This window comes from Nuphar pumila, chromosome 16, assembly GCF_984573655.1.
Source record: "Nuphar pumila chromosome 16, dmNupPumi1.hap1.1, whole genome shotgun sequence".
Lineage (NCBI taxonomy): Eukaryota > Viridiplantae > Streptophyta > Magnoliopsida > Nymphaeales > Nymphaeaceae > Nuphar > Nuphar pumila.
In genome coordinates, this window is record NC_143264.1 from 81,166,967 (window position 1) to 81,193,329 (window position 26,363).

The 26,363-nt window shown below is 35.8% G+C and overlaps 1 protein-coding gene across 6 annotated transcripts in view; it reads right to left on the reverse strand.

Moving 5' to 3' along the window:
• LOC149813817 (uncharacterized) overlaps nucleotides 1-14,753 on the reverse strand; it is a 161,370-nt gene extending 146,617 nt beyond the window's left edge. For 4 of the 6 annotated variants that reach the window (XM_089990768.1, XM_089990769.1, XM_089990771.1 and 1 more), the window contains exons 1-6: nucleotides 14,535-14,753; nucleotides 14,115-14,424; nucleotides 10,011-10,169; nucleotides 8,841-8,915; nucleotides 8,358-8,436; nucleotides 6,730-6,794 (exon numbers count right to left, since the gene is read on the reverse strand). In XM_089990768.1, coding sequence (XP_089846894.1) covers nucleotides 6,730-6,794; nucleotides 8,358-8,436; nucleotides 8,841-8,915; nucleotides 10,011-10,169; nucleotides 14,115-14,207 — 471 coding nt within the window. In that variant the 5' untranslated portion in view covers nucleotides 14,208-14,424; nucleotides 14,535-14,753. Of the gene's footprint in view, nucleotides 1-6,725; nucleotides 6,795-8,357; nucleotides 8,437-8,840; nucleotides 8,916-9,946; nucleotides 10,170-14,114; nucleotides 14,425-14,534 lie in introns of those variants that run through there. The other 2 variants (XM_089990770.1, XM_089990772.1) reach the window with 2 other exon arrangements.
• Nucleotides 14,754-26,363: the final 11,610 nt, after the last annotated feature.

Sequence of the window (26,363 nt, forward strand, 5' to 3'; positions counted from 1 at the left end):
CGAGTATTTTAAAAATTAATCTTGTTTTAATTTTATAAAGGCAAAAAACTTATTTTTCTTCTTTATTAGAATTTTAATAAAGATTAATTCAAAGTATATGTGTGGCCATAGTCATGAATATATGGAAATTAATCTTGTTTTAATTCTATAAATGTATAACATTCTCTTTAAATTCAAATAATTTTCAAAAAAATAGCATATTCATCATTTAAGATAGAATTGCATCATTATTTTTCATTTTTCAAAATTATTCAAAATACTTTCAATTTCAAAGTATTTTTCCAAGTGATTTTCGAAATCTATCTTTGATTTTTTGTAAATTCAAAATTATTTTCGAAAATAAATTTAAAATTCAAATTTAAAATCATTTGCAAATTCAAAAGTGTTTCCAAAATTATTTTCAAAGTCCTAAACAAATTTTAAATTTAACTTCAATTTCCACTTCAATATCAATTTTCCAATTCAAATTCAATTTTTAATTTCAAATTTCAAGACAAATTCAACTTTAAATTTTCAATTTTAATCTTAAATGCAATCTCAATTTCAATTTCCATTTTTAATCTCAAAATATTTTCCAAGTTATTTTCAAAATCCGATTTCAATTTCAAAGTTCAATTCTAAATTTCAATTTTAAAACTTTGATTTCAAATTTTAAAAAGTCAATTTCAAATTCAATTTCAGTTTCAAAATCAATTACAAATTCAATTTCCATTTTCAAATTTCGATTTCGATATCAATCTCAATTTCGAAATCAATTCCAACTTATTTCCATTTCAATTTTAAATTCATTCCTAAATTTCAATTTCAATTTCAATTTCAATTTCAATTTCAATTTCAATTTCAATTTTTCATTTTTTCAAATTCATTTTTTTATTTTAATCTCAATTATGTCAGCTAAAACTTAGACGTGATATACGGCAATTCGATAGTTCCTTTCAAATATTTCTCACGTAAATAACGGCAATCCATCTCTATATGTTTTGTATGCTCATTGAATGTGTGATTACTTGCTATATGATGGCACTTTTATTATCGCAACACATCTTCGAGGGCTTTGAGATGACAACTCCCATATGTGTTTGAAAAAACTCCTTAGCCCCACAAGTTTCATTGTTGTCGTAGTCATTACACGATATTTCAGTGGAAGATAATGAGATTTTGTTATTTCTTGCACCTCCAATAAACCAAAAAATCACCTAAAAACACACAAAAGTCCGTGGTTGAGATTCTATCATTAGGATTTTCGCCCCCCCCCCTAGCGAGCATCAGTATAAGCAAGTAAATCCAAATAGGAGGATGAAGATAAGAAAATCCCTTTGCTAATTGTATTTTTTATATATCTAACTATTCTTAACGCAGCACTCATATGCACAGTTGTTGGAGCATGCTGGAATTAAATGATTGCATGAGCTATGTCGGGTCTAATAATAGAGAGGTAGGTGAGGGATCAAATCAGTTGTTGATATGGTGTAGGATCTTCAAGAAGTGTCTCATCTTTAAGTCTTAATTTTGCATTGACAACCTCAGGAGTCTCCATCTTCTTGTCGTCAGAAAACCCTGAGTTAACACAAATATCAATTGTCAACTTTATTTGTGATAGGATATAACCTATGGGAGAATAGGCTACTTCAATACCTAAAAAATATCTCAAAAAACTCAAGTCATACATATCAAAATTCTCTTTTAAAATAAATTTGACATCACTAACTCCATGTTTGTTATTCACAGTTATGATCATGTCATCTATGTAAAGCAGAAGGATAACAACATTAGTACTTGTGTTTGAACAAAGAGAGCATTGTCAATAGAACAAGAGTGAAAACCCAAATGAGTCATTACATTACTAAACTTATCATATCAAGCCTTTGGGGTATGTTTAAGACCATATAAGGCCTTTCTCAGTCTTAGTATTTTACCCCTTTCAATATTGAATCCTCGCAGAGGATCCATGTAAACTTCTTCATTTAATTCTCCATTTAAAAAAGCAATGTTGACATCAAGTTGATATATATGAGTCATTTTTTGATAGAGGCTACAACTATGAGGATCCTAACACTGGTTATCCTAGCTAGGGGGCAAATGTTTCTTCATAATCAATCTCATATTCTCCGAAATACCCTTTGGCAACTAACCTAACTTTATATCTTTTTAAGAATTCATTACTCTTGGTTTTCACTTTATATACCCATTTGCAACCTATTGCTTTCTTTCCTAAGGGCAAAGAAACAATTTTCCATGTTTTGTCATCTTTAAAGGCATCTATTCTAAGTTTATAGCTTCAATCCAATGAGGAAAGGTTTTTGTTTCATTATAATGTGTTGGCTCATGATATTAATGAATTACTATTAGGCAAGATCTATATTTGGGTGATAGAGATTCATAGGACACAAAACCTATTAAGTGGGATAGAAATCGACCAGATCTCCTAAGAGAGGTTTTTTCTACAAGAGAGTCATGTGAATATTTTTCTAGGGAATTAAGAGGGTGACTTTGATGTCGCTTGGTGTAAACTTGAATCGCTTTAGAGGGTACTTCAACAATATCACTATCATTCTCATTACTTAATGATTATTCATTATTTTCATCATTAGTTTGATCATTACGAAGTAACATTTCATTATCAACACTAGAAGAATCATTTTCTCTAGGCAATAAATCAAATAAAAAAGAATAATATACTACCTCTTTATTATTATTATTTTTATCAAATCCATTTTTATTTTGTAAGGTTGTGCATCCTTAGAAACATAAAACTTATTGTTCTTAAAATCAAAACATCTATAACCTTTTTTATTTTCTCCATATCCAATGAAAACACATTCAATGGTCTTTGGAGATTATTTATCTCTTTTGCGCAAAAGAACATAACATTTACAACCAAAAATCGGCAATCTTTTGAAGTCCGATGATAGTTGAAATAATTTTCATAAGGAGAGGTATTTTGTAACGAAAATGATGCCATCCTATTTATCAAATAAGTGGAGGTAAGAACGGCTTCAGCCCAAAAAAAAATTGGAATATCCTTAGAAATAAGCAAAGTTCTAACAGTTTTCATAATATGTCTATGTTTTCTTTCGAGGACAAGATTTTTTATGACAAATTTCATTTTGTTTTAAATAGCTTTGAAAATCATTGGATAAATACTCCCTCGGAATCGGACCCAAGTATAAAAATATTGCTTTGAAATTAATTTTGAACAATCTTGTGAAACTCTTTAAAGTAAGAAAACAGATCCGATTTAAGATTGAGGAAGTAGATCCAAACATATCTCGTATAATCATCAATAAATGTCACATAATAGGAATATCCTCCTTTGGATATGATCGAAGAGGGACCTCGTACATCCAAATGCACTAACTCAAAAGGTCTCTTAGAAATAAAAGTCCTATTGGGAAAATGAATAGATTTCATTTTTTCTATAATACAATCTTTACAAACAATATATTTTTCATTACCAAAATTTTCACCAAAAAGAAAAAAATACTTCTTAGAATAGCCTAGATGTCCAAGTCTTTTATGCCAAGTAATAATATTTTTTTCTTGGACATAGTTACAAAAAGATTTAGGAGGAAGAAGTAAAGAATCAATGAAATAAAGATCTCCCCTCCTATAGTCGTACCCAATCTGCTTCCCAAACCGAAGATACTGCAAGAAGCAACCCTTAGATGAGAAGTTTATTTCACATCCATGATCCGAGATTTGAGAAACTGAAAAAAGATTTAAATTTAATTTTGGAACTCTAGCATTTGGGATAAAAAAATTGAGAATTGTTAGGAGATAAGGTTTCAATACTTTGAATTTTTACAGAAGTACCATCGGCAGTAGACACACAAGATAGTTTTGAGTTAGGACATATGTTAGATAAAGTATTCTCATGAGGGGGTGATGCAGAGCAAGATCGGGTCCGGTCTACATATTGACAGCACCCCGATCCATCAAGAGCATGAAGATGATTCGGGTCAAGACCCGGGTCCAATACCGAACCCAATACTCTGTTCCAGTAGCAGTCTTTAAAAAACCCTCTAGGGTTGCGTGCACAAAAGAGAAGAATATTTTCAGAACTGCAGCAGTCGTCTTTTCCTTTTCAGCAGTTTTTTTTACCTTTTGGATATTCTTTTTTTATTTTTTGCATTCAGTCAGACTCCTTTACTGTTTCCTTTTGTCATTTAGTGTTTGATTTATTCTATCAGTCTGAATACTCTATCATTGCTCTTTTTTTTCTGTTTCATTCCCTGTTAGTAAAACACAATCTGTGGGCATCATTGGTTGATTCTTCATTTAAATCCATGGTGGTCGAACCTTTTTGTTCTGAGGTTCTCCTTTTATTGGCTTCACGTGTTTCTGCGTGACTTTACGTTGCACGATTGTGCGTCGCAAAGAGAGCAACCAGTGGTCGTCCGTATCCGGGGCGATACCGAGTCCATCACGACATCAGTGACCGTCAGCGTGTTGTTTCATCGTGGTCGTGTGATTCGAGCCATTCCCTTGTTCCTTCGCTTGTTGGGTAACGTTTGTTGCACAGTCAACGACCCCTTTGTTGCACCGAAAGAGTGTCTGGTACCTCATTTGAAAAGAGACTCCTTAGTCAAGAATCCAAGAACACATACCTGGATGTGAGAATGAAGGTATAGTGGCACCCGAGGTTGATGAATTCTTTAAAAGTTGTTGGAATGCCATAGTTAGTTGATTTAGGCTTATTGAGCTTTCACCTTCATCTTTGCTAGCCTCCCCTTTTTTCTTCGTTATGGACTCTTCAACGGAAGCCACTTTGTTTTTGAGTTTGAGGAAAACTGGTTTGAAATGTCCCGACTCATTACAAAAGTGACAATTTTTCTAAAGCCTACATTGTTGGATTGATAAGAGCCTCCATTGTGATATTGCATCCCAAAGTCAGGAGGCATATATGTCTTGCCATTATTACCAGGCCTAGAGACCGCCAACGCATCATCACTCCCTTTCGTCATACCAAGATGAGTTTCTTCTTCGCAAACTTGAACAAGGACTTCCTCTATAGACAAGGGAGTAGTCCTATATAGAATAGATGATCTCACTTGTTCGTATTCGGGAAGCAACCCATGCAAAAATTTAAAGCAATGTTATTTTTCACTTGCTCCTGCCTAAGTTTCACATCTTCAGGAGCCACTCACTTAGGTTTCAAAAGCGTCAATACATTCCATAAAGGGGACACGGCACTAAAAAAATCTCTAACACTCATATCTCCTTGTTTTATAGTTCGAATTTTGTCTTGCAAGTTCCCTTTGGGTATACATGTCTTTCATAAATAGTCATGCCTCATTTGCCTTTCTAAACTTGACAATATTTGCACAAATCTTAATATCTACGTTGTTCATGAACGATGCAAGAATCTTGGAATGGTGGTTCTCCCAATCTTCAACTTTCATTTGATAGTCATAAATAGCCTTTGATCTTTCATCTCCTTTAAGAGGGTTTTGTATATCTCCCTCAAGCTTGGTGAGCATGAGTTGGGGTGTAAGAGTGGTGCCCATTATGTATCCCCATAATTTCTTCCCCTTGAGGTGGTTCTCCATGCCGATCACATCATGTAGTTTCTCTCATTCCCATAATTTCTTCCCCTTGAGGTGGTTCTCCATGCCGATCACATCATGAGCTCAATCTTTGAATCACAATCCATAGAGAAATAGAATAGAAAAGAATAGGTGGGAGATCACAAACATGTCCAACATCACAAGCACTTGGTCCCTTGATCAATCACGAACAATACGCTCCAAGGGTCCCTATCTCATGAAATACAAAAAGAGTGCTTCTAAGGTTTACAAGAGCATAAAAATACACAAATACAAAGTGTCACTTATGGGTAAAATACAAGTCCACAAGGAATCTCACAAACACAGGCCACTAGAGGGCCACAACATAAAAAATATATATTATTAAGTGGCAAAATGCTTGAGAAAGCATATAACAAAAATGGGGACAAGTGTCCCTATATATACATAACAATAGAGGGAGAGGGAAGAGTTCCCTACAGCCACATTTGAGACGGAAGCAAAGAGAGAGAGAGTTCCCAACTGTCATAACTGTTGGGAGCTCTAATGGCTCCATGGTCTTTTTACATAAATACAAAAAAAAAATAAAAGACAAAAAAATATATAAAAACTGTCCCTAGTGAACTGTACCTATTACAAAGCAAAAAGACCAAAATGCCCTTGATGGACACACACACACACACACACACACACATACATATTTTAACACACACCTACCCACCCATGCATGCATGCACACACACACATGTACATGGACACGCACACAAACACATCCACATCCACACCCACACATAAATGCACACACGCAAGCACACACCCACCCATGCACACCCATCCACGTTCACGCCAATGCACTCACACGCACACCAACAAACACATATATGCACACCCACTCACCCACCCGTACATATGCACCACCACCACCACCACACCTACACATTCACACGCACACAGGGAGTCAAAATCATTTGTGTCCATTATGTAGTAAGTAGGCATGACGTAACTTGGTTTATAACATTGGAAAAGAAAATGGATTCATCAAGATTATATGCCATACAGTTCTCTATTAGCAATGACATGGATCCATGCCTCTGACAAGAGCAAACTCACAAAATCCTTGCAAACCGGTTGACAAATTATCAATGCTATATTGTCTTTTCAAGCAACAAGCACAAAAAATGTCCAAAAGTAGAAGCTTACCTACCATGCATATGACGTTTGCAATCTTCAAATCCTGCTCTACCTCCATTACTAACTGCATTCCCTTCACTGAGCAAAAATGTCTATTAGCCCAAAGAATTGCTGCAATTGCAGATGCTTGATAAGTCTAACTATTTCAGCGACATTGCACAACCAAAAACATGGTAACATAAAACTAACATGACATGAACAACCCTTGCGTAAGCATTTTCCACAAGATAACTATTAGATAAAACTATCAGCAACTATAACACTCTTTTCTTGTGCAAGAAGGAAATCCAGTGGCAATGGAAGAGAGACAGTGTCACAATTGTAAGAATTATATCCAGTGCCTTTGCAAATACCCAATGATGAACAATGGACCCTGACAACCTTCAACAAGGGATGGATTTTGCTGGACATTCTTTGAAAAGTGATAAGGAGGCACATAATTTATGCAGAATGAAGCAAGCAAGACGAGAAGCACCCAGTCCGAGTCATGTGGCACCTTGAAGATGCCACCTTTGATTTTTTCCTAAATGAAGTGACAATCCATGCCAATGTGATCTTTTATCTACATGATGCATCAGGATCATAGCTACATGTATAGTAGAATTTTGTTACAATGAAAGGACATGGATAGAGAAATTTCAATACCCATCTCACTTAGACTCAATCTCAATTGTATCCTTTCGCATGCACCAGGAGCTGTAGATCCTGCACTTGATCATGAGACCACATTTTGTTTTCTACTCCAAGAAACTAAGTTACCACCTACAAGAGCACAATACCCAGATGTGGATCTTCCACACTGGATCTAAACCAATCCACATCCATATATAGTTCCACCTAGCAATAATTATTGTTAGTGTGAAGGATTCTCTTGCCAAGATTCTTCTTCAAGTATCTTTGCTCTCTAAACACACGTGAAGAAGGCTTAGAGAGTGCAGATACCAACTCAACACGCTTACAGCATGTGATATCTGATCTTGTAATGGTGAGGTATATCAATTTCCCAATGAGCCTTTGGTACCTAACTCTGATCTTCGCATTGCACTCCATTTCTTTGACATAAATTATCATTTTTCTCCATGGGAGTGTCTAAGGACTTATATTGCCAACATGCAAGTTTCCTTCAGAAGATCTAACATAGTTTCTTTGAGATGTGACTTCTTTTTGTGATTTCAATACTTTGATTCCAAGAAAGTATCATAATGACCCAAATCTTTAGTGTCAAACAAACACCAGCTTCAAGTGTTGCTTCAACCTTCTAATCTCTGCTTCATCATATCCAGTCACCGCAATGTCATCAACATACACAATGAGAATGCTAACGTATTGACCATTTATTATTAAAAGATTATGGTCAAATGCACTACTTTGGAAACCAAACTCTACAATAGTTCTACAAAACCTTTCAAACCAAGTGCACCACAATAAAGGATGTCTACAGACTTTTATGTGACATTAACTCCTCATAGCTCAGGAAAAAAATGAATTTTTTTTAAGGAAACTTATAAACTTGATCAAAATTCTGACAAAAACAAGCCAAAATCTCAAGAGTCATAAGGGAGAAATCAAACAGAAGAACTACAAGACCAATGGCATTACATAGTCATCAGACAAATGTACACAAATAAAAAGGAATAGTACCCATTTGTTCATGGTGCTCCATCACATGGCGAGATAAACGCTCTGATATTGCATCCAACTGAGCTAACCTCAATGCAGCCTGCATATGGTGAAAGTAGCATCAGCCTCAGTAGTAAAATGGTACAAATCTATTGACTCACTAATCTTTGTAAAGAGAGGATGGCAAGGACTCAATGCATACAATTAAAGATCCACCCACCAATAGGTGATGATTTCCGTACAACAGACAAGAACTGGAAGGGCACAAAAAAAACACTCTAAATTGTCATCGGGTACATTTACAAATTTGTCATATTTTTGCATCAATCATGGAGGCAGACGAACAAGAATGGACCAAGTAATATATCTATCAATTTCCTTAAGGTAAAATACTATGACATTTTTGCCATTTTCAGCAAACTACAGTCTCAATCCATAACAAAATAGAAATGGCTAATCAAGAAAACTGGGGATAAAAATAGCAAAGGCATCAATCTGCATTACCTTCTTTTCAAAATAACTTGGATCATTTTCACCTGATGGAATATGTTCAAGCATACGCCTGACAGGATCGAAACCCTACATGTACCAAATAGTAAAGTTTCATCAACATGGACTTAGTGAGGCACTTTTAAATAAAACATGTCAAGGGTATAATTTCTGATGTTCCTTCAATGGGAAAGAATGTTAAAACGTAATGGCTTTGCATTTTCAGGGGAAAAAAATGTTAGCATTAGATTTTTGACACTTTGTGCATGTATTCATCTAATGTAACATATGCATAAAGATCCAAACTATTTAATATATCAGCATATAAGGGCAGGATCTCGTTAAACTCTCGCTAAAAAACATGGCCAAACTAGAACAGTTATTTCTTGCCTGCAGTTACAGGTCCGCACATCACTGCAAAATAAAAGAGGCCAATATGTCTTCAAATTTGATTGTGGTCAAAAATTTCCCAATATTAACACAAGACCCCCTCACATAATAATCAAACCATTAAATCTACCATTAGAAGGCTTAAATGAGAAGTCGCTCTCCCTTCAAATCCTGCAAGTATCTTCGCCCTCAACTTGTTCCATTTTTTATTACACCAACCCCATTATCCCAAACTTCGACAGTTCTACTGCCAATTTGCCACGAGCAGTAGGTGGTTACAGACACACAGGCCCCTAATATTCTGGATGCCAATCCACATTGCTTCAACAGTAATTTTTGCAACCCCCCAACCGTTTAGTGTGCTGCCCCTCAATGATTTCTCATGGCCCAAACTTTATCATTGAGATGCTTTCAAGTTTTGGAGTTGATCTTTACAAATGATATGGGCAATTATTCCATGGGTTAGTAAATTTTTCTGTGTATAACACGTGATAAAATGAAAGATTCAGGAAATTTTCCTTCATAAGAATATTCTATTCTTAACAGAGTTAGCCTGCAAAATTACTGGTTGTCATCCAGACTCAATTCTAAATGGACATGTTTGTCAAAGGGTTACCAAGACAATGTGACAAAACAATAATAATTGCTTACATTTACACTAAAGCAAGAGAAATGTTGGTAAAACAAGATATTGAACTACTTAAAGTAGCAGAAGAGTGGAGAAAAATTACTCAAACTTTGCACATATATTTCATATTCCATGAGATAAAGCTTCAAAAAGGAGCTTAGGAGAACCTCTTCATAAAATTCTTCCTCTAATTCTTCAACAGTTTGATCATGATGATTTACTCCATATAGATTTTCCGAATGTGATGGAAGACTCAGCCGCTGAAGAGGTGGAAGACTTGCAAGAGCCCGAGCAATTGCTGCTGCTGTTGCTTCCCGTTCAAGAACCTACAGAATCTCCCAACTCGTGAGGGACGACAAATCATAAAACGGACAGTTGAGATCCCAGTTGAGTCGTTAAAGATGCAACAAGCACAAAAAGGAAAATACACAAGATCACGACCAAACTTATAAATATAGTGGCATTGCTCTCATAGAGACAATAAAGCAACAAAGAATAAAACCCAGTATCAACATAACCAGGTACACCACTTATCATGCATGCTTGAACAAGACATTTCCAGGGAATATGGTAAACCTCCATGAAAACCATAAATAGTTTGCACCAAGCCATGTTTCAATCTTCTTATATCTTTAAGTATTTTAAAGCAATTATGTGCTCATTACATAAAGCAGGAATAGTGACTCTTTTCATTGTGCTTAAGAAATTTCAGAATAACAAGAAAAGTGATTTGTCCTGGACAGGAGTCAGGACTACCAACAGCATTTTGTAGATTTTATAACGTATACAATTAATTCTTTTCAAACAGAATCCCAGGTCTGCAAATTATACAACTCATAAAATTCTCAAAGAACCCAGTAATAATCAAGAGAAAGTAACCTTCCCTCCTATGTCACATTGGTGCGGGTATGGCGATGTAGCACTTTAAAAAAACTTGGGTGCAGTGGTGCAGGAGGGTATATATATATATATAACTTGGATGTGGGGGGCTTGAGGTACCCCTTGGGGGGGCTCAAGGAAACCCTTGTTTTTTGAATAGGGCCAAGGGTGGCTCGAGGTACCCCTACCCATTCTCGAGGTACTCTCGAGCCCCTTCCTTTTTTTAATGGATCAAAATGGACTCGGTCAAAGTTGACCGAGTCTATTTTGGACAAAAATAACCTTGAGTGCGGGTTGACCGCACCAGGTGCCGCACCTGTGTCGCATCTTGTCAACACGGGTGCGGCGGCCTCTATGGCGTGTGCACGTGACATACCTTCCCTCTTATCGCTTCTTCTATTTTTTGATGGAAATGGGTATGACCAACGTACCCCTCAAAGGTAAAATCACTCAAGGGGTACCTTTCCCTCAGTGTTGCAGTTCTTGTGTTTGTCAGGCACTTTTACCAATCATCCCACGGCGGTAGCTAACGCGACATTTTGTTGGAGGAACGAGTGTGTTCTTGATTCTAGAGCGGGCCAAACATACCATCTTCTTGTTGACTTCTCTTCCAGTCAAATGTATTCTATGAAAGCAAAGCCAAGAGGCAATAGTGGCATCGATCTTCCAGTTCCATGAGGAAAAGAAAATGTTCGGAATGCTTCTTCCCTGGATGTTGCCACCATTGCCATTGTGTTGTCCTCCGCACCATCTCTACCTGTCCAAACTATGGTGTCACCAAACCTATCTTATCCAGCGGTTTCATAGCATGGCATAGCATAGTTTGGTTCCGAGCCAAGCCATGAGTAGCACACTAGCATTTTTAAGCAGGATACTCCGCTATACACAAGTAACCCCATATCAAGAAATTAAGACCAAATGCTTCCAGTCCAATCGTTCGTGCATTCATGTGAACAAGAGTGATTCCCTTCCTTTTGGACAACTTTCCTGGGCTAGATATTCTCACATATCTGTTGCGACTTCGTGGGACTTCTAGAGTGAATTTTTCCAATTCGTGATTAGCTCCGCGACCTCTGTTCCCCTTTTTTTATATTGCCTACGTCTATATCAGGGCCGCCACATACGAAATTCCCCCAAACAAACCATTTCATCCAAAAAAAGCTCATTGCAAAAGATTCAACATTCAACACAAAGAAAGAGATTCATACAAAGCCAATACAATACTAATAATATATGAGCATTGAAAGAAATGATTCCGTTTTTGTTTTATGGGAACCCAAAGTATCACTCACTACACTATCACTAGAACACTACTCTCTACTATATATATATATATATATATATATATATATATATATATATATATATATATATATATATATATATAGTAGAGAGCAATTGATTACATCTATCCATGCTTACAGGGCTTTTGAAGGGTTTTTATGTGTTTTTCTTGAATATGACCATACATGTGTTCTACGTGTTTAATTTTATAGGAATGGACTCTTGCATCATTTGATTCCAACGCGAAGGTAAGTTTTTAGAAGGTTTGAAAATTGACGTGTAATTTTTATAAATATCATAAATATACAAGGCTTAAAAAATGTGTTTTTTTTATCAAAAAAACACAATCCAAGTGTTGTTTCCTAGCAAATCGACCATGTCAAACGCATCTATGCGGTCAGATTTGGGAAAAACTCGGAACCCCCACCCCTCCCCCCCGGCCACTCGCGGTAGGCTGTCGTAGGCAGTTACCTCTCTCTCTCTCTCTCTCTCTCTCTCTCTCTCTCTCTCTCTCTCTCTCTCTCTCTCTCTCTATATATATATATATATATATATATATATATATATATATATTATACAATGGAATCTTTTCTTCACTTCAATAATAAATAAAGACCATTACTCACACAAATTGCTTTATTTGCTTTCCTTGCTCCGCTATAGACTTACTTGGCTACTGTTTTGATTCGGTTAACAATTATTTAAATTTCTTCATGGAATGCAATAGAAAGAATAATTCTTTCTTGCATGGATATCAATTGAAGCCTCCTTTTGTCAGGAAGGACAGTCTGTCCCAGAATCAATAGGAGCAGAAGGCCAATCTCAATTCCACCAGTCAAGGAATATTGTTGAGGAAAAGCAAAATCAGCTCTTTCATCCACTAAGGCATCAACAAGTTTAAAGATAATGCTAAAAGAGGATGCCCTGAAGCAGGAAAATCCATGAGATGATTCATCATTTTGTAATAGATCCATAGCTCATGCGAGGGGTTGTTGTTTGAAAAATCTGAAATGAAACTAAACTGGAAAGGAATTCTGTAATTCCCATATAATATAGTATAAAATCCATTGGTTGATTCATTCCAACCCATTAGTTTAATCTGGTAAAGTCGAGGTTCTATCCTACGTTAAGTCTCCAACTCCCAAACTCCATGACGAGTAGAGCCGCATTAAATAGGGAGTCTTCCACGAGCATATATATACCTTGAAGCACGTTTTTGTTAAAACTAGTCTCACGCAAATATAGCTCACCAGAATCAGAGGTTTTACCCGACTTTGTTATTGGATCAGATGTCACTTGACTGTCTACGGCTCCTCAGAGCTATGTCACAGGGATACCCCATTTTGGTGGTGTGTCCCTGCGACACGGGAGGATACGTTCGGTCTTGTAGACACGACACGTGCACGAATTTTTTAATATTTTTAATGGTTTTCTGTTTAATTTCAATAAAATGCATTGTTTAATGTTAAAAATACCAAAACATTAGTTTTTTCATTAAAAATAAATAAATAAAATTTGTGCTCGTGTCCTATTTTAAAAAAAACGAACTTTCCAGTCGAATCCGCGTCACGCATCGTGGTGTCTACGTGTCTTTGTGACATAGCCTCAGAATGTTCAGCCAATTGTACTATGCTACTATTAATGTTCAGTGGCTGTATAGATGTGTTCGGATAAAGCCAGTCCCCTTGGAAGTCTAGAATGAATTGGGAGATCGTGATTGTGCTCCATAGTGCAAAACCCTGTTTTAGAGTTTCCAAAATAAGCAGGTGCATCAAACCCCGCCCCCCACCCCGCAAACGCACTTTAAAGTACCGTAATTTCCTAATTCCCACCACTCCAACATTATCCGCCAGTCTGAAACTATATATTAGAAAGACACTCATACCAAATATTTCCCCATTGTGAGAAGAAATCGATGTTATTAAAAAAATTCAGGAGACTTTTGCGTTTTGGAAAGAAATTTGTCACTCTCTACAGCTACACCAATAAGTTCCTAATTTCAAATTTTTCCATCAATGTCGATTAAAGTAAAAAAATAGATAATCAATTTGCAATGACAAATCCTAATACTCACTCCCAAACACCAACACATGCACGCAGAGGCATACCTCGCGACGATCCGACTGAAAGGGAAGAAGCCCCAAAGACCTCGCGGATCTAACAGTGCTAAGAAGCCTTTCACCGACCTTCGATAGATCCATCTCACACCCAAACGCGAATCAAAGCCCTTAATCAATCCCCCATCTCCCACTTCGACGGAACCGGAAGACCACGCAATAGCCAGCCGCAAACAACCCGAACTACCCCACTCGGCCCGTCAAGAGCTGCTAGGGCATCGGTTCTCCCCACACCAACTCGCCGGAGGCTCGCACGAACATCACCGCCTCGGCAATTCCCCGCCCCTAAAGGCGAAATCCCCTGAATAAAACATCACAAAACAATCAAAGCCTCCTTCTTCCAACCGCCGATGAAATTTACTCCACGGAAGCCCTAACGGGAACGAAAACGAATCAAGAAAACAACCGAACCAGATCTTCAAAATCGAATGCAAAACCGCGAATAACGATCTAGGAAGAAAGGGAATGCCAGTCGAGCGTTGCGAACGATCGGATCGTCTCCGTGCGGATTCTTGGAGAATCAAAAGAAGATGAAAATTTTAGGGCACAATGGCGCGGAGGAAGACGCAGATCCAGGGAGCCCTCAACAATGAGAAGGCAAAGTGGCCTCACTCTGCCGAAGACCCGCGGGGTTGGAGTCTTCCGCCTGGTATTAAAATCGACTAAATGCTATTTACGAAAAGCGGCTAAACGTTTTAATTATTACGTACAACCCCCTGCTTTATCTCAACGTATTCCAACCACTATTCTGACGTGTAATAATGGTGGTTTTTTCCCTTTTCTGATGAAATAAACAATCCCAATAAGCTCTCTAAAGGAAACGAAATGATGAGCAATGGGTAATTAGATCGTTTCAGTTATTTATTTAAATAAAGAAATGTCAACCAATGGATTTTATCATTTTACTACCGATCGTGTTTTTGAAACACAAATGAAAAAAATGGGGGTTGAGCGTAATAATTGAAATATTAGCTGGCTTTTAAATGTCTGGTGAGTTTAGCGGCTTTTCGTAAATTACTCAAACGGGGATTGTGTATATAAACGAGTTTCCTGTGAACTTTTGCCCGGCGTGAAGCGTTTCCCGGGGGAAATTACCTTATTCGCCGACTCTCATCCGTCTCGCAACGATTCCCGATTTCGTGTAATTTTCGGTTTCTTTTCTCGAGACATGTCGCTGTCATATGGGTCCAATTTTAGAATGCTAGTTCTAAGAAGAACGCTAATATGAGTTCAATTTTATGGAATCTTGTACTCCAATCACATTTGTCTTGTATTCAATATCCATAGTTTATTGGTGTATTCGCAAAATCAAAGCTGAAATGAAAATGTGTACATGCTCAACGTTCTCCTCAGCCTATCGATCAACCCAAGATAGTGAGTAGGACCCGGAACCCAATAAAAATAACCTGAATGTGGGCAATAGGGTTGGCTTGTAGTTGTTGGCTCTTAGCATAGGTACAGCCCAAACCCTTTTTTTATAGTAAAAGATAGGGGTGATTACCTCAATGTGGTCTCTCTACATTCAGGTAACTTTCACCCTAGTAATTTCACCCCAGTAACCCCTATTAACTCTCCACTAAATATTCCACTAACTATGTCAAATTGGTTTACTTGATGGGTTGGACTCAGACCCAAAATATTGTGAACACCCCAAATTTTTCAAAATATGGTAAATATTCCTCTTTTTACCCCTACCCCACTTTCTGGGTAATTAAGTCAGTTTTAAATCTAAATTCCATTTTATTTCTCAAATTTTGCTGAAATTAGATTCATTTTATATATTTGACTCAATTTCGGATCCGGATTCATTGTCAGAATCAAATCTGAGCTTCATTATCCAATTTTAAATCAAAATCTCAAAATTTCCAAAATAACTTTTTGAATAGCTCGGACAGTCCATCCGACATCAGTTTGATCCATCATGTTGTATTTATCAATTCGAGTGTCAAAACTCGAACATTTTCTCAAAACCTGGGTCCAAACCCATTCTTCTCAAGAAATTTCCCCAAAATGGTCCAAGCTTCTCAAAAAAAATACTTTTGTAAATATTTCTCAGAAAAATACAAAAAATTAGTGTTTAATCCTTGTTTTCTCGTGAAATCTTAGATTTAAATTCCCAAAATACAAAAGAAAAAAAAAAGTAAAAATATTGAGAAAAGAACAAAATAAATTAAAAATAAATAAAGGAAATTTCAAAACCCAAAAAAAAAAAAAAAAATTGGTTTTTGAAAAACCCGTTTGGAAAAATCTTTTTATAAGAAGACCTCTTTTGGAAAAAGGAAAACCCTTGCAAAACTCTCAAATCGAGTTAGGGTTTCAAGGAGGGGGGGGGAACCCTCTCGAGTTTTTCTCCCTCTTTCACCAAAACCTTCCTCTTCAGCCACCTTCGATCGCCATGGTCATTGGCCTCCTCCGTTCATCTTCAACGGCCTCGCAGGCCTTCTTCCTCTCCCCGCCAGCCCCATATGCGACATCAAGCTCCACCCTTCATCACCGAGCCCCCTCACTCGGACCATCGATCTGCAACAGAAGCCCTCCTTCTCGAGGCTTCTCCTTTTCTATAAAGGAAGGCCGGTGAGAAAGGAGAAAGGGGGGGGGGTCTCAGCCAGCATCGATCGGCATCCACGAAGCATCCGCGTCTCACCCCCTTCTGTTTCTTCTTCTCTTCCTCTTCTTCTTTTCTCCTCCCTCTTTCTCCTCACCACTCCTTTGGTTTTCTCCCCTCCTATTGAAGGAGGCCGACCTTGCAATAGAAACTCCATCGAGGTGAGTACTTCTGCTCTAGCTTCTTCTTGAATCTGATTTTTCCTTTTTCTTTCTTCAGTTTTTCTTTTTTTTTCCATCTCTTATCTGTTTAGAGCAAAATAATGCAATGTTGATCTGTTTATGGCAGCATCGACATGCATTCTGCAATAAAAATTTGGCCCCATCGTTGGCTACATTTTTTTTTACTTTGATTTTCCAGAGTTTTATCATATCCGCTTGTTGTATATCGGTTGTAGTAGATTTTAATTCCCAACCTGTATTTGATTTCCCTGTTTTAGTCTACGCTCAATTATCCTTCTAACTGTGTTTCATCCATCATTGTTTACTGATATTTCTGTTTAGCATCATGTTTTACTTCATTTATGATCCATCCATTGCATCCCCAATTTCATCGGCAATATCGATCTGCTTTCTGGTAACAGGGTGCGGACCCCCCCCCCCTCTTTTTTTTATTTTATTTTGATTTATATATGTTCGATTGTCTGTTCATGTGGTAAAATTTTGTGTTCTCTTGAAGCCACAGCTATTCCTTTCCTTTGATTGTCCGATCGGTATGCAGTAATTTAGTTTATATCATGGGATTCAGAAGTCGCCATATTAGATTTCAAGGATGATATTCATTCCTGTATCAGTCACATTTCATTGTAACATTATAATTATGTATCAAATCGACTATGGCACCTCATCTGGTAATCCTTATTTTTACGAAGTTTTCCATTTGTTGCTAGCGGATATTTATTAAGATCGTTTGTTTGATTTTATCTCTTTCGCAGCATCATGGGTATATCCGATTGTGACTTTCCACTTTATTTCCTGTTTTCATTTGAATTTCCTGTGGCCGATTTCCCTTTTTTCTTTTTTTTTTGGTTTCATTTTCCTATCAACATTTGTTTTCATATCCCACTGCTAATCTCTGTCTTCGTCCCACTCATTGTATCATATGGTTGTTTCTGTGTTTAATTACTGATGTATTGTCCATCGAGTATTGATTCACGATACTTCTGAGGGTGGGTCTAGAAAGCCTATCGATCCCAAATCCAGCCATGTGAAGAAAATGGATGTTTCAGATAAAAAAAATTGAAAAGTGATGGCACGCCTGATCCTGTTGCAGTTAATCAAAAAAAAAAAAAAGTAGAAAAAGAGTTGCCGCCATGCCTACTTGTGTAGGTGGGGTGTGGATATTCAAGGGAGACAATGGACGTAATGAGAATAAGGCAAAAGAATAAGAAAAGTAGTTGATGACCTTCGGTTCTCAAATCAAGACCTTGATTTGGCTTCTGCTGGCCTGAGCAAGTGAGCAAGTAGAAGGATATTCTTAAAAAAAGAAAAATGATCATACCTTGAAAGTTCCTGGAACGAGAGAGAATCAGGTTTGGTGAAATTGTTGAAACTCCTCCAAAGCTTACACCTCTGAAGGTACCAAAGGCACATCAAAGTGCTTCACGTGGAAGACTTCGTTGCAAGTAATAGAGGCCTTCATGAACCATAAAGAATGGATGTCATGACCCGGAAGCCATCCTCCGCCCATGTCTGCAGTTACTCCTTCTGGAATTCTTGAATAAACAAACTTTCAGGATTGATTCTATACAATTCTGCTGAATGTCTGGGTGATGCTGACTCATGCCAAGAAGTTAGGCATACAAAAAATAAACAGGTGTAATATGACATATGAGTTTTTTTTTAGAGGTTTTACTAGTTTAGGTTTAAAACTAGACTGAAAGATCTTATAGTCTGACACCTCCAGTTGAGTCATACAATGCGCATATGTTTGAGACCTTGCTTTGCACCCTGTTGTTTATCTCTCTTGCAGTGATAACAACGACTATGCAACCAAGTTTTAATACAGGAGCAGGCCAGGAGATTTTTTTTTATAACAGAATATAAACTATGGTTCTGGTAAGCTGGGTGCAGCAGCATCCGGTTGTTTGGCTAGCATTTCCTCAAATCTTGATGCTCCATCTACATCTGGATCATTGGCTGCTGGTCTATTTCGGAGTACCAGAACTATTCCTGGTGTTGGAGTTGCAATGCTTTCCTCAGTCCTATCTCTGGATGCCTCAAACAAAGAAAAACAGTGGTAGCCTATTCCAATATCACCTTTTTTTTCTTAGGCGTGTTTGTTCTCAATGTTTGTCTGGCCATTGAGGGGCTCAAGCATCATGTATGTCCCCAGACCTTTCATCTTGAAAATGGTTTATCTGATGGATAACAACTATGTTTTGCCGCAGCATGATCAGTTCATTTTTTTGGGTTGTTTTGATGTTTCCTTTTGATATACATTTTTTTTTAACATCTCTGCCATGTAATGTCTTTTTGCTGTTTACAGTCCATTTTTTTTTCTTTTTTTTTTCTCTCCAATACACTTCAGATATGCTTGGATTACTTTTATCTTGTCCATGTTTTTCCAGTTTCCATATTAGTCCATCTTTGAGCACTGCCCTCTTCCCTGCATCATTGCATCTCCACTTCTAGCACATTGTCATTACTTCTCCACAGCTGCTGTAGAAGCAACACCCACCTCCCACCAATATATGTCCTGACTGCTTACTGGGATTGAATGAATGACATCACCTAGCGGACAATCATCGTGATACTCTCATTATCAAGCTCCCCAAGGTTTCATTTCCCTGAGAATATTGATAGAAAATCTGCTCATTTTTGGCGTTATCCTCCTGAAAAAAAAATTTGGTTGCAGGACTGTTCACGAATCCCTACAGATTCTTTTTTTTTTTGTGAGCATTAATTAAAGGTATGTACATAACAATCCCTGTGTTATTAGTGCTTCTAAAAAATTTATTAAATTCCTGCATTTGTATAGATTCTCCTTTTCCTGTGTTTCTTTTAGAACATCAATTGAAGGTATGTTCATAGCTGTGTCGTTGGATAATAATGATTGCTAATAATTTGAACCTAAGTAACAATGTCATGTTGCCAATGAAAACTTTTTCACCTATCACAAGAATCACACCATCTCCAGTCATCGTCAAACTTAACACACATTTTTTTTTTTTAAATCCATTGAGATAGGGTTGTCAGTCATTAACAAGATGTTCTAAGGCATACAAGATGTCAGTCCATACATCACCTACAGAGTGACAGATCCCACTTCATGGGATTGGGAGAAATTGATATTGTAAGTGCTTTGCCAGTCATCCTACAGGATTTGTAAAAAAATCTGGAAGCAGTGCTCGTGATGCCTCAAAAACAAAGTCGTTATCCGTGGTTACTAACAATCTCCTGAGTTGTAAAGCCAGTGGCTGTATGTCACTCAAACAATTTTTTTTGAAATTCCATCTGCAAACTCAAATTGAGACTGGATCTCGATTCACAATTTTTATCCCCACGTATCACCCTTTTTTTTTTCTTCTTCTCTCACAGTGGTTCCCAAATGAACCACTATGTCTTCTTCTCTTCTATGGTAGTTCAACAATGAACTACCATAGTCGCTTCCTTCCTCCAATCTATGGTAGTTCAACAATGAACTATCATAGCTGCTGCATGTTTTTCAGTGGTTCCCAAGGAACCACTATGTCTTCCTTTAATTTATGATAATTCAACAAAGAACCACCATGGTTGCTGCATTTTTTCTTCTTTACAGTGGTTCCCAAGGAACCACTGTAGCTTTTTCTTAGTCATGACAGTCACTTAGAGCTATCATAACTGCCTTTCTTTTACAGTGGATTACAGGGAACCACTGTAGCTTTTCTTAGTTATGTTAGTTCATCTAAAATTATCATAATTGTTATTCTTTTACAGTGGATTCCAGGGAACCACTGTAGCTTTTCTTAGTTATGTTAGTTCATCTAAAATTATCATAATTGTTATTCTTTTACAGTGGATTCCAGGGAACCACTGTAGCTTTTTCTTAGTTATGTTAGTTCATCTAGAAATATCATAATTGTTATTCTTTTACAGTATTTTTTCAAGGAACCACTGTGGCTTTCCTTTGTTATAATAGTTCAGCTAGAGTCATCATCACTGTCATTTTTTTTATAAAGGTTCACCTGGAACCATTACGATCAGTTTTTGCTATAGTAGCTCATCAAGAACAACTATAGTCACATTCTTTTTCCTCATAGTGGTTCATCACAAACTACTATGGCCATCATGTTCCACGATGGTTCACCTTAAACCATCCTGGCCCTTGCTTTCATTCGTTGCATATAGATCTTCATGGCGTTGCCTATATATATATATAAACGTAGGTGCACGTTTTCTAACCAAGGTAGGGTGTACCATCCTGTGTAAGAGTTGGACTGGTCATTTACATTCATAACATTTTAAATTTCCCCCTTTATGTTAATTCTATTTTGCAGAGAATAAAAAAAATGACATTATTTGGGAATTGTATTTTCAATTTTGATTATTGTAATAGGTTAGATCTTAATGAAAATTTACATTTCCAGCTTTTAGATAGAATTAATGAGCATTGTAAATATCATGAATTACTTGTTCTTCATGCATTTTTCCTTTATTTTTCAAAATCTCACATTGGTGAAACACGAATGGCACGTACACCATTTCGTAAGAGGTAAATTAATCCTAAGTTGATGATCCACATCAATGGCCATAGTCAGGGTGTGGACAAAACTTAGTATTTTTATCTTTTACAAAATAACATTGGATCCACATTGGACCCGTTTTCAAAATTCATCATATTTTCCTTAAATATTTTCTTCTTTTATTAGAATTTAACTTAAAATTAACTCAAAATATATACCAATGGCCATAGTCAGGGTATATTGAGAGTTAATTTCATTTTAAATTCTATAAAAGCACCAAATGTGTTTCATTCTTCACCTGAATTTAAATATAGATTATTATATAATACATTCAATGACCATAGTCAAGGATGTATTATATCTTCAATCTTATTTTAATTCATTTAAAGAATGAAATAGCTTTTCAAAAATTCAAAATCAAAAATTTAAATTCATTCATCATTTAGATAGATTTGCATCATATTTCTAAATTCTTTTTCATAAAATCCAAGTAATTCTTTCCTTTCTCAGATCAAATCCTATTTATAAATTCAAATTCAATTCTATTTCTCAAAAGGATTCAAGAATTCAATTTCAAAGTCCCATTTGACTTTGAAACTTCAGAACCATCTTGTATTTCAAATTCCAAATTCTATCTTAAATTTAAAATCCAATTCAACTTTGAAATTCATCTGTATATTCAAGATTCAATTTCTAAAATTCATTTTCCAAGTTCAAATTAAACTTGGAAGTTCTTGATTCATCTCCTGATTTTAACTCCAAATCCATTTTAGGATCCAGGATTCAACACTCACATTGGATCTCAGACTTCAGATCCAATTCCTCCTTAGGATCCAGAGTCCAATTCCACTTTTGGATATCAGACTTGAGATCCAAATCCTCTTTAGGATTCAGACTCCGATTTTATTTCAGATCTTAGACTTCGGACCCAATTCCTCTTTAGGATCCAGACTTCAGTTTCACTTTGGATCTTAGATTTCAGATCCAAATCCATCTTAGGATCCAGAGTCCAACTCTATATTGGATCTCAGACTTCAAGATCCAAATCCATCTTAGGATTCAAAGTCCAACTCTACATTGGATCTCAGACTTTAGATCCAAATCCATCTTAGGATCCAGAACCCAAATTTACATCAGATCTCATATTTCAAATTTTAAATCCATTTTAAGATCCAATTCCATTCATAAATTTTAGATTTCAAATCCAATTCCATTTTCAGATCTCGTCTGCATCCATTTCTACTTTCTATATCATTTGGATCTCTCAAAGCTTGTCCTGATTTCAAATCTTAAGATTACACTTTCAAATTTCATCTTCTTCTCCTAAATTCATGATTAAATTCAAAGTCCATTTCTGACTTTGAAATTCCATTTTCTTTCATTTCAAAGCTTTAAATCTTTCTCTTCAAAATCAATATTTATTTCCCAACTCTGAAAACTTAGAACTTCTCTGATCTATCTCAAGTTCTAAGTTAAATTCAAATATTTCTTCATTCCCTTACCAAGTTCATCTTAGAATACTTGGAAATTTCCAAAACATCTTTGAAAAGAGCATACATCCTCGCATTGCACAAGCATGATTCTTTGTGCATTTATAGTTGGAATAAATTCTTAGATTATATTTAGGCAAAGCAAAAGGCATAGATTCGATCCTTGGTTCGATTACCCCTGGTAAAGGCGCCAGGAACGGTCGAACCTCGTACCGACGAGCGAATCCCGTCTCTCCATTTTTCCCGCAATATATTTCAAAACGGAGGCGAGTTATTTGCTAAATATTTTTCAAATAAAGGTCAAGTGAGACCGCGCAAAATAATTTCTCTTCTCTCTTCTTTTCTTTTCTCTTTTCGTCTTCTATTTCTCTCCCTTCAAAAAGGAGGAAAATAGAGGCTGAAAAAGGAAAAGAGAAGAAAGAGAGAGAATATTACGAGAGGAAAATTCTTGATATGATCACAAATATTCAACATTCTCTCGCTTGACCCATTGATACTAAAATTACACTAAATCGAGGTTTATACCATTATCTCGATTTAATTCTTAATGTGGGTTTACATGTTATCTTGTATTACAATAATGAATCATATGAGTAATGGAGATGAATACCTCTTTATGAAATGTCATATTTTTATGCACTACAATATAATTTATTTTCAATGTTTTAGCATATTAAGATTACCCTTATGAATAGGTTGGTCTCTAACTCATTCTATTGGTCCTTTAATATTGTTATTCTGTTATTCTCTATAACCAAATGAGATATCTTTTATGCAAAATCAATAATACATAAAGTTATAGAGAATTAATTTATTTTCATAAATGTAATCACATAATATATTGTCATACATCAGAAGGAATAAAAAAGACTCATCTCCTTTATATGTTGGAAATACAATCCCGGTGCTAGCCGTTTAGTAATGGGATCCACAGTTATTTCTTTCATACCAATTATATCAATACATATCAAATGATTTTTAGTCCTTTATTTAACAATAAAATATTATAACTTCATATATCGACACGAGTTTGAGCTCTTGTTGTTATTTGAAAAATGACACAGTTGTTTCATTATCACAAAAGATCTTTAATGGCCTCTCAATAGAGTCCACAATACCAAGACCTATAATAAAGATTCTTATCCAAATGGCCTGAGACGAAATCTCGTATAGAGCAATAAATTATGCCTCCATGGTATGAGCACCAGTTGTAGAGTGCTTTCCACTTCTCCATAAAATGGCACCACCTGCTAGTAGGAAAATGTATTCAGTTGTAAACTTTCTACAGTCGAGACATCCTCCTACATCTGCATAAGAGTATCCAATGACCTCTAAGTGGTTAACTTCTTTGTAGGTCAACATATAGTCTTTCATTCATTGCAAATAACGCATGTCCTTCTTCGCTGCCTTTCAGTACGCAATGCGTGAATTTGACTTATATCTACCAAAAGCATTCTCACAACAAATGCTACATCAGGTCTGCACGTACTGCAAATTCTCAATCGCTGAAGCATATGTGACAATTGTCATATGAGTGTTTTCATTATCATCTTTAAAACAATCCTTTAAGCTCAATTTATCCCCTTTCACTATGGGTGCCGAACCAAAAGAATGATTATCCATCCCATATCTTTTAAGAAACTTAACGATATATGATTTCTGAGAGAGGCCAAGGACATTCTTAGTTTTGTCACGACGGATATAGATTTCAAGTTCATATGTGGCCTCACTCATGTTCTTCATATCGAAATGAAAGAAAACAAATTCTTTTATCCTATATAATAGGCTCAAATCATTAGTTTATCATCAACATATAAAACCAAAATTATGAATTTGTTCTCACTAGTCTTAGTGTAAATGCACTTATCAATAATGTTTTCAGTGAATCTAAAGTTTATAATTATTGAGCTTTTTATACCACTGACGGAAGGCCTATTTGAGTTCATAAATTGACTTATTCAATTTGCAAACCAAATGATTCGAGTCATTTACACTGAAACCAGGAAGTTATTGCATGTATGCCTCCTCTTCCAGATCTCTATTTAGAAAAGTAGTTTTCACATCCATTTGATTTAGCTCTAAATAAAAATGAGTTACAAGGGTGAAGGAATCATCATCAATATCTATAGAATTATAGACTTTTGCTAATACACCACATAGTTTGGATGGATAGTGTATTTTCTGGTCCTCATAGACCTCCATACAGGTGCTACAGGTGATTCAAAATGAACTTATGTATCATGTTGTTGTTGTATATCCTCATTAACAACTGACTCTCAAACAATAACAAGAAAAAATATGTATTTATCCTTTTCATGTATAACACATGAATTTTGCATTTTCTCAAAATCAATATTTTGAGATGCATCTATCCCAATAGAATCATTTTTAAGAAATTTTGCTTTATGTGTTTCCACTATCTGTGGTATATGAGATGAACAATAAAACCTAAAGCCCTTTGATCTTTCTAGATAACCAATGAAAAATCCACTAGTCGTCTTACGATCAAAGTTTTTTATATGTGGGTTATACAGTTTAGCTTCCGTTGGACATTCTCATTTGCACATATATGACAAAAAAGTTTTTTTACCTATCCATAACTCATAAGGAGTCTTTTAAATAGCCTTCGTAGGAACCTTATTCAAAATATTTATTGTTATCCTAAGAGCTTCACCCAATAAGGTCAATGAAAGGTTTGAGTGATTTAACATCGCTCGAACCATTTATTTAAGCGTACGGTTTTTTCTTTCAGTTACACCATTATGGTAAGCACTACTATGTATAGTATACTGAGGTACAATGCTTTTCACTTTTAGAAATTGCGCTAATAGCCCTTCCGTTTGTCTCATCTTAGTGAAACAACTATAATATTTATCATCTCTATAAAACCTGACAACCTTAATAACTTTATTGATTTGTTTCTCTACTTTTTTTTTGAAGTTCTTAAAAACATGAAGGACTTCTATTTTTTCAAATAATAAGTAGATATACATATATCGTGAGTAGTAGTATATAAAGGCGACAAAATACTTTTCACATGTATAACACAGTGAAAAAGGGCCACAAACATTTGTATGCACTATCTTCAACTTTTCATTGTTGCATTTGACATATTTCTTATACGTATTAGACTGCTTAGCCTTTATGCATTCAACACATGACTCTATATCCGTGAAATCAAAGGATCCAAGGATTCCTTCTTTCACAAGTCTTTAGATTTTCTTTTACAAGATATGTCCTAATCTTTGATACCAAAGCAAGTATGATTGATCTTTCTTTATACCATATTTATTGTAAAACAATGTGTTCTCAATATAATGAGATTTTTTAATTTAAATTTCAGTTTTTAATCGATACAAACCATTACATATATATGCAAAACCTACATTAATAACTTTTTTAATAATAACAAGACTGGAGTTTTCAAATTTAAAACAAAAACTAAACTTATCAAGTTTTGAAATTAAAATCAAGTTCCGACT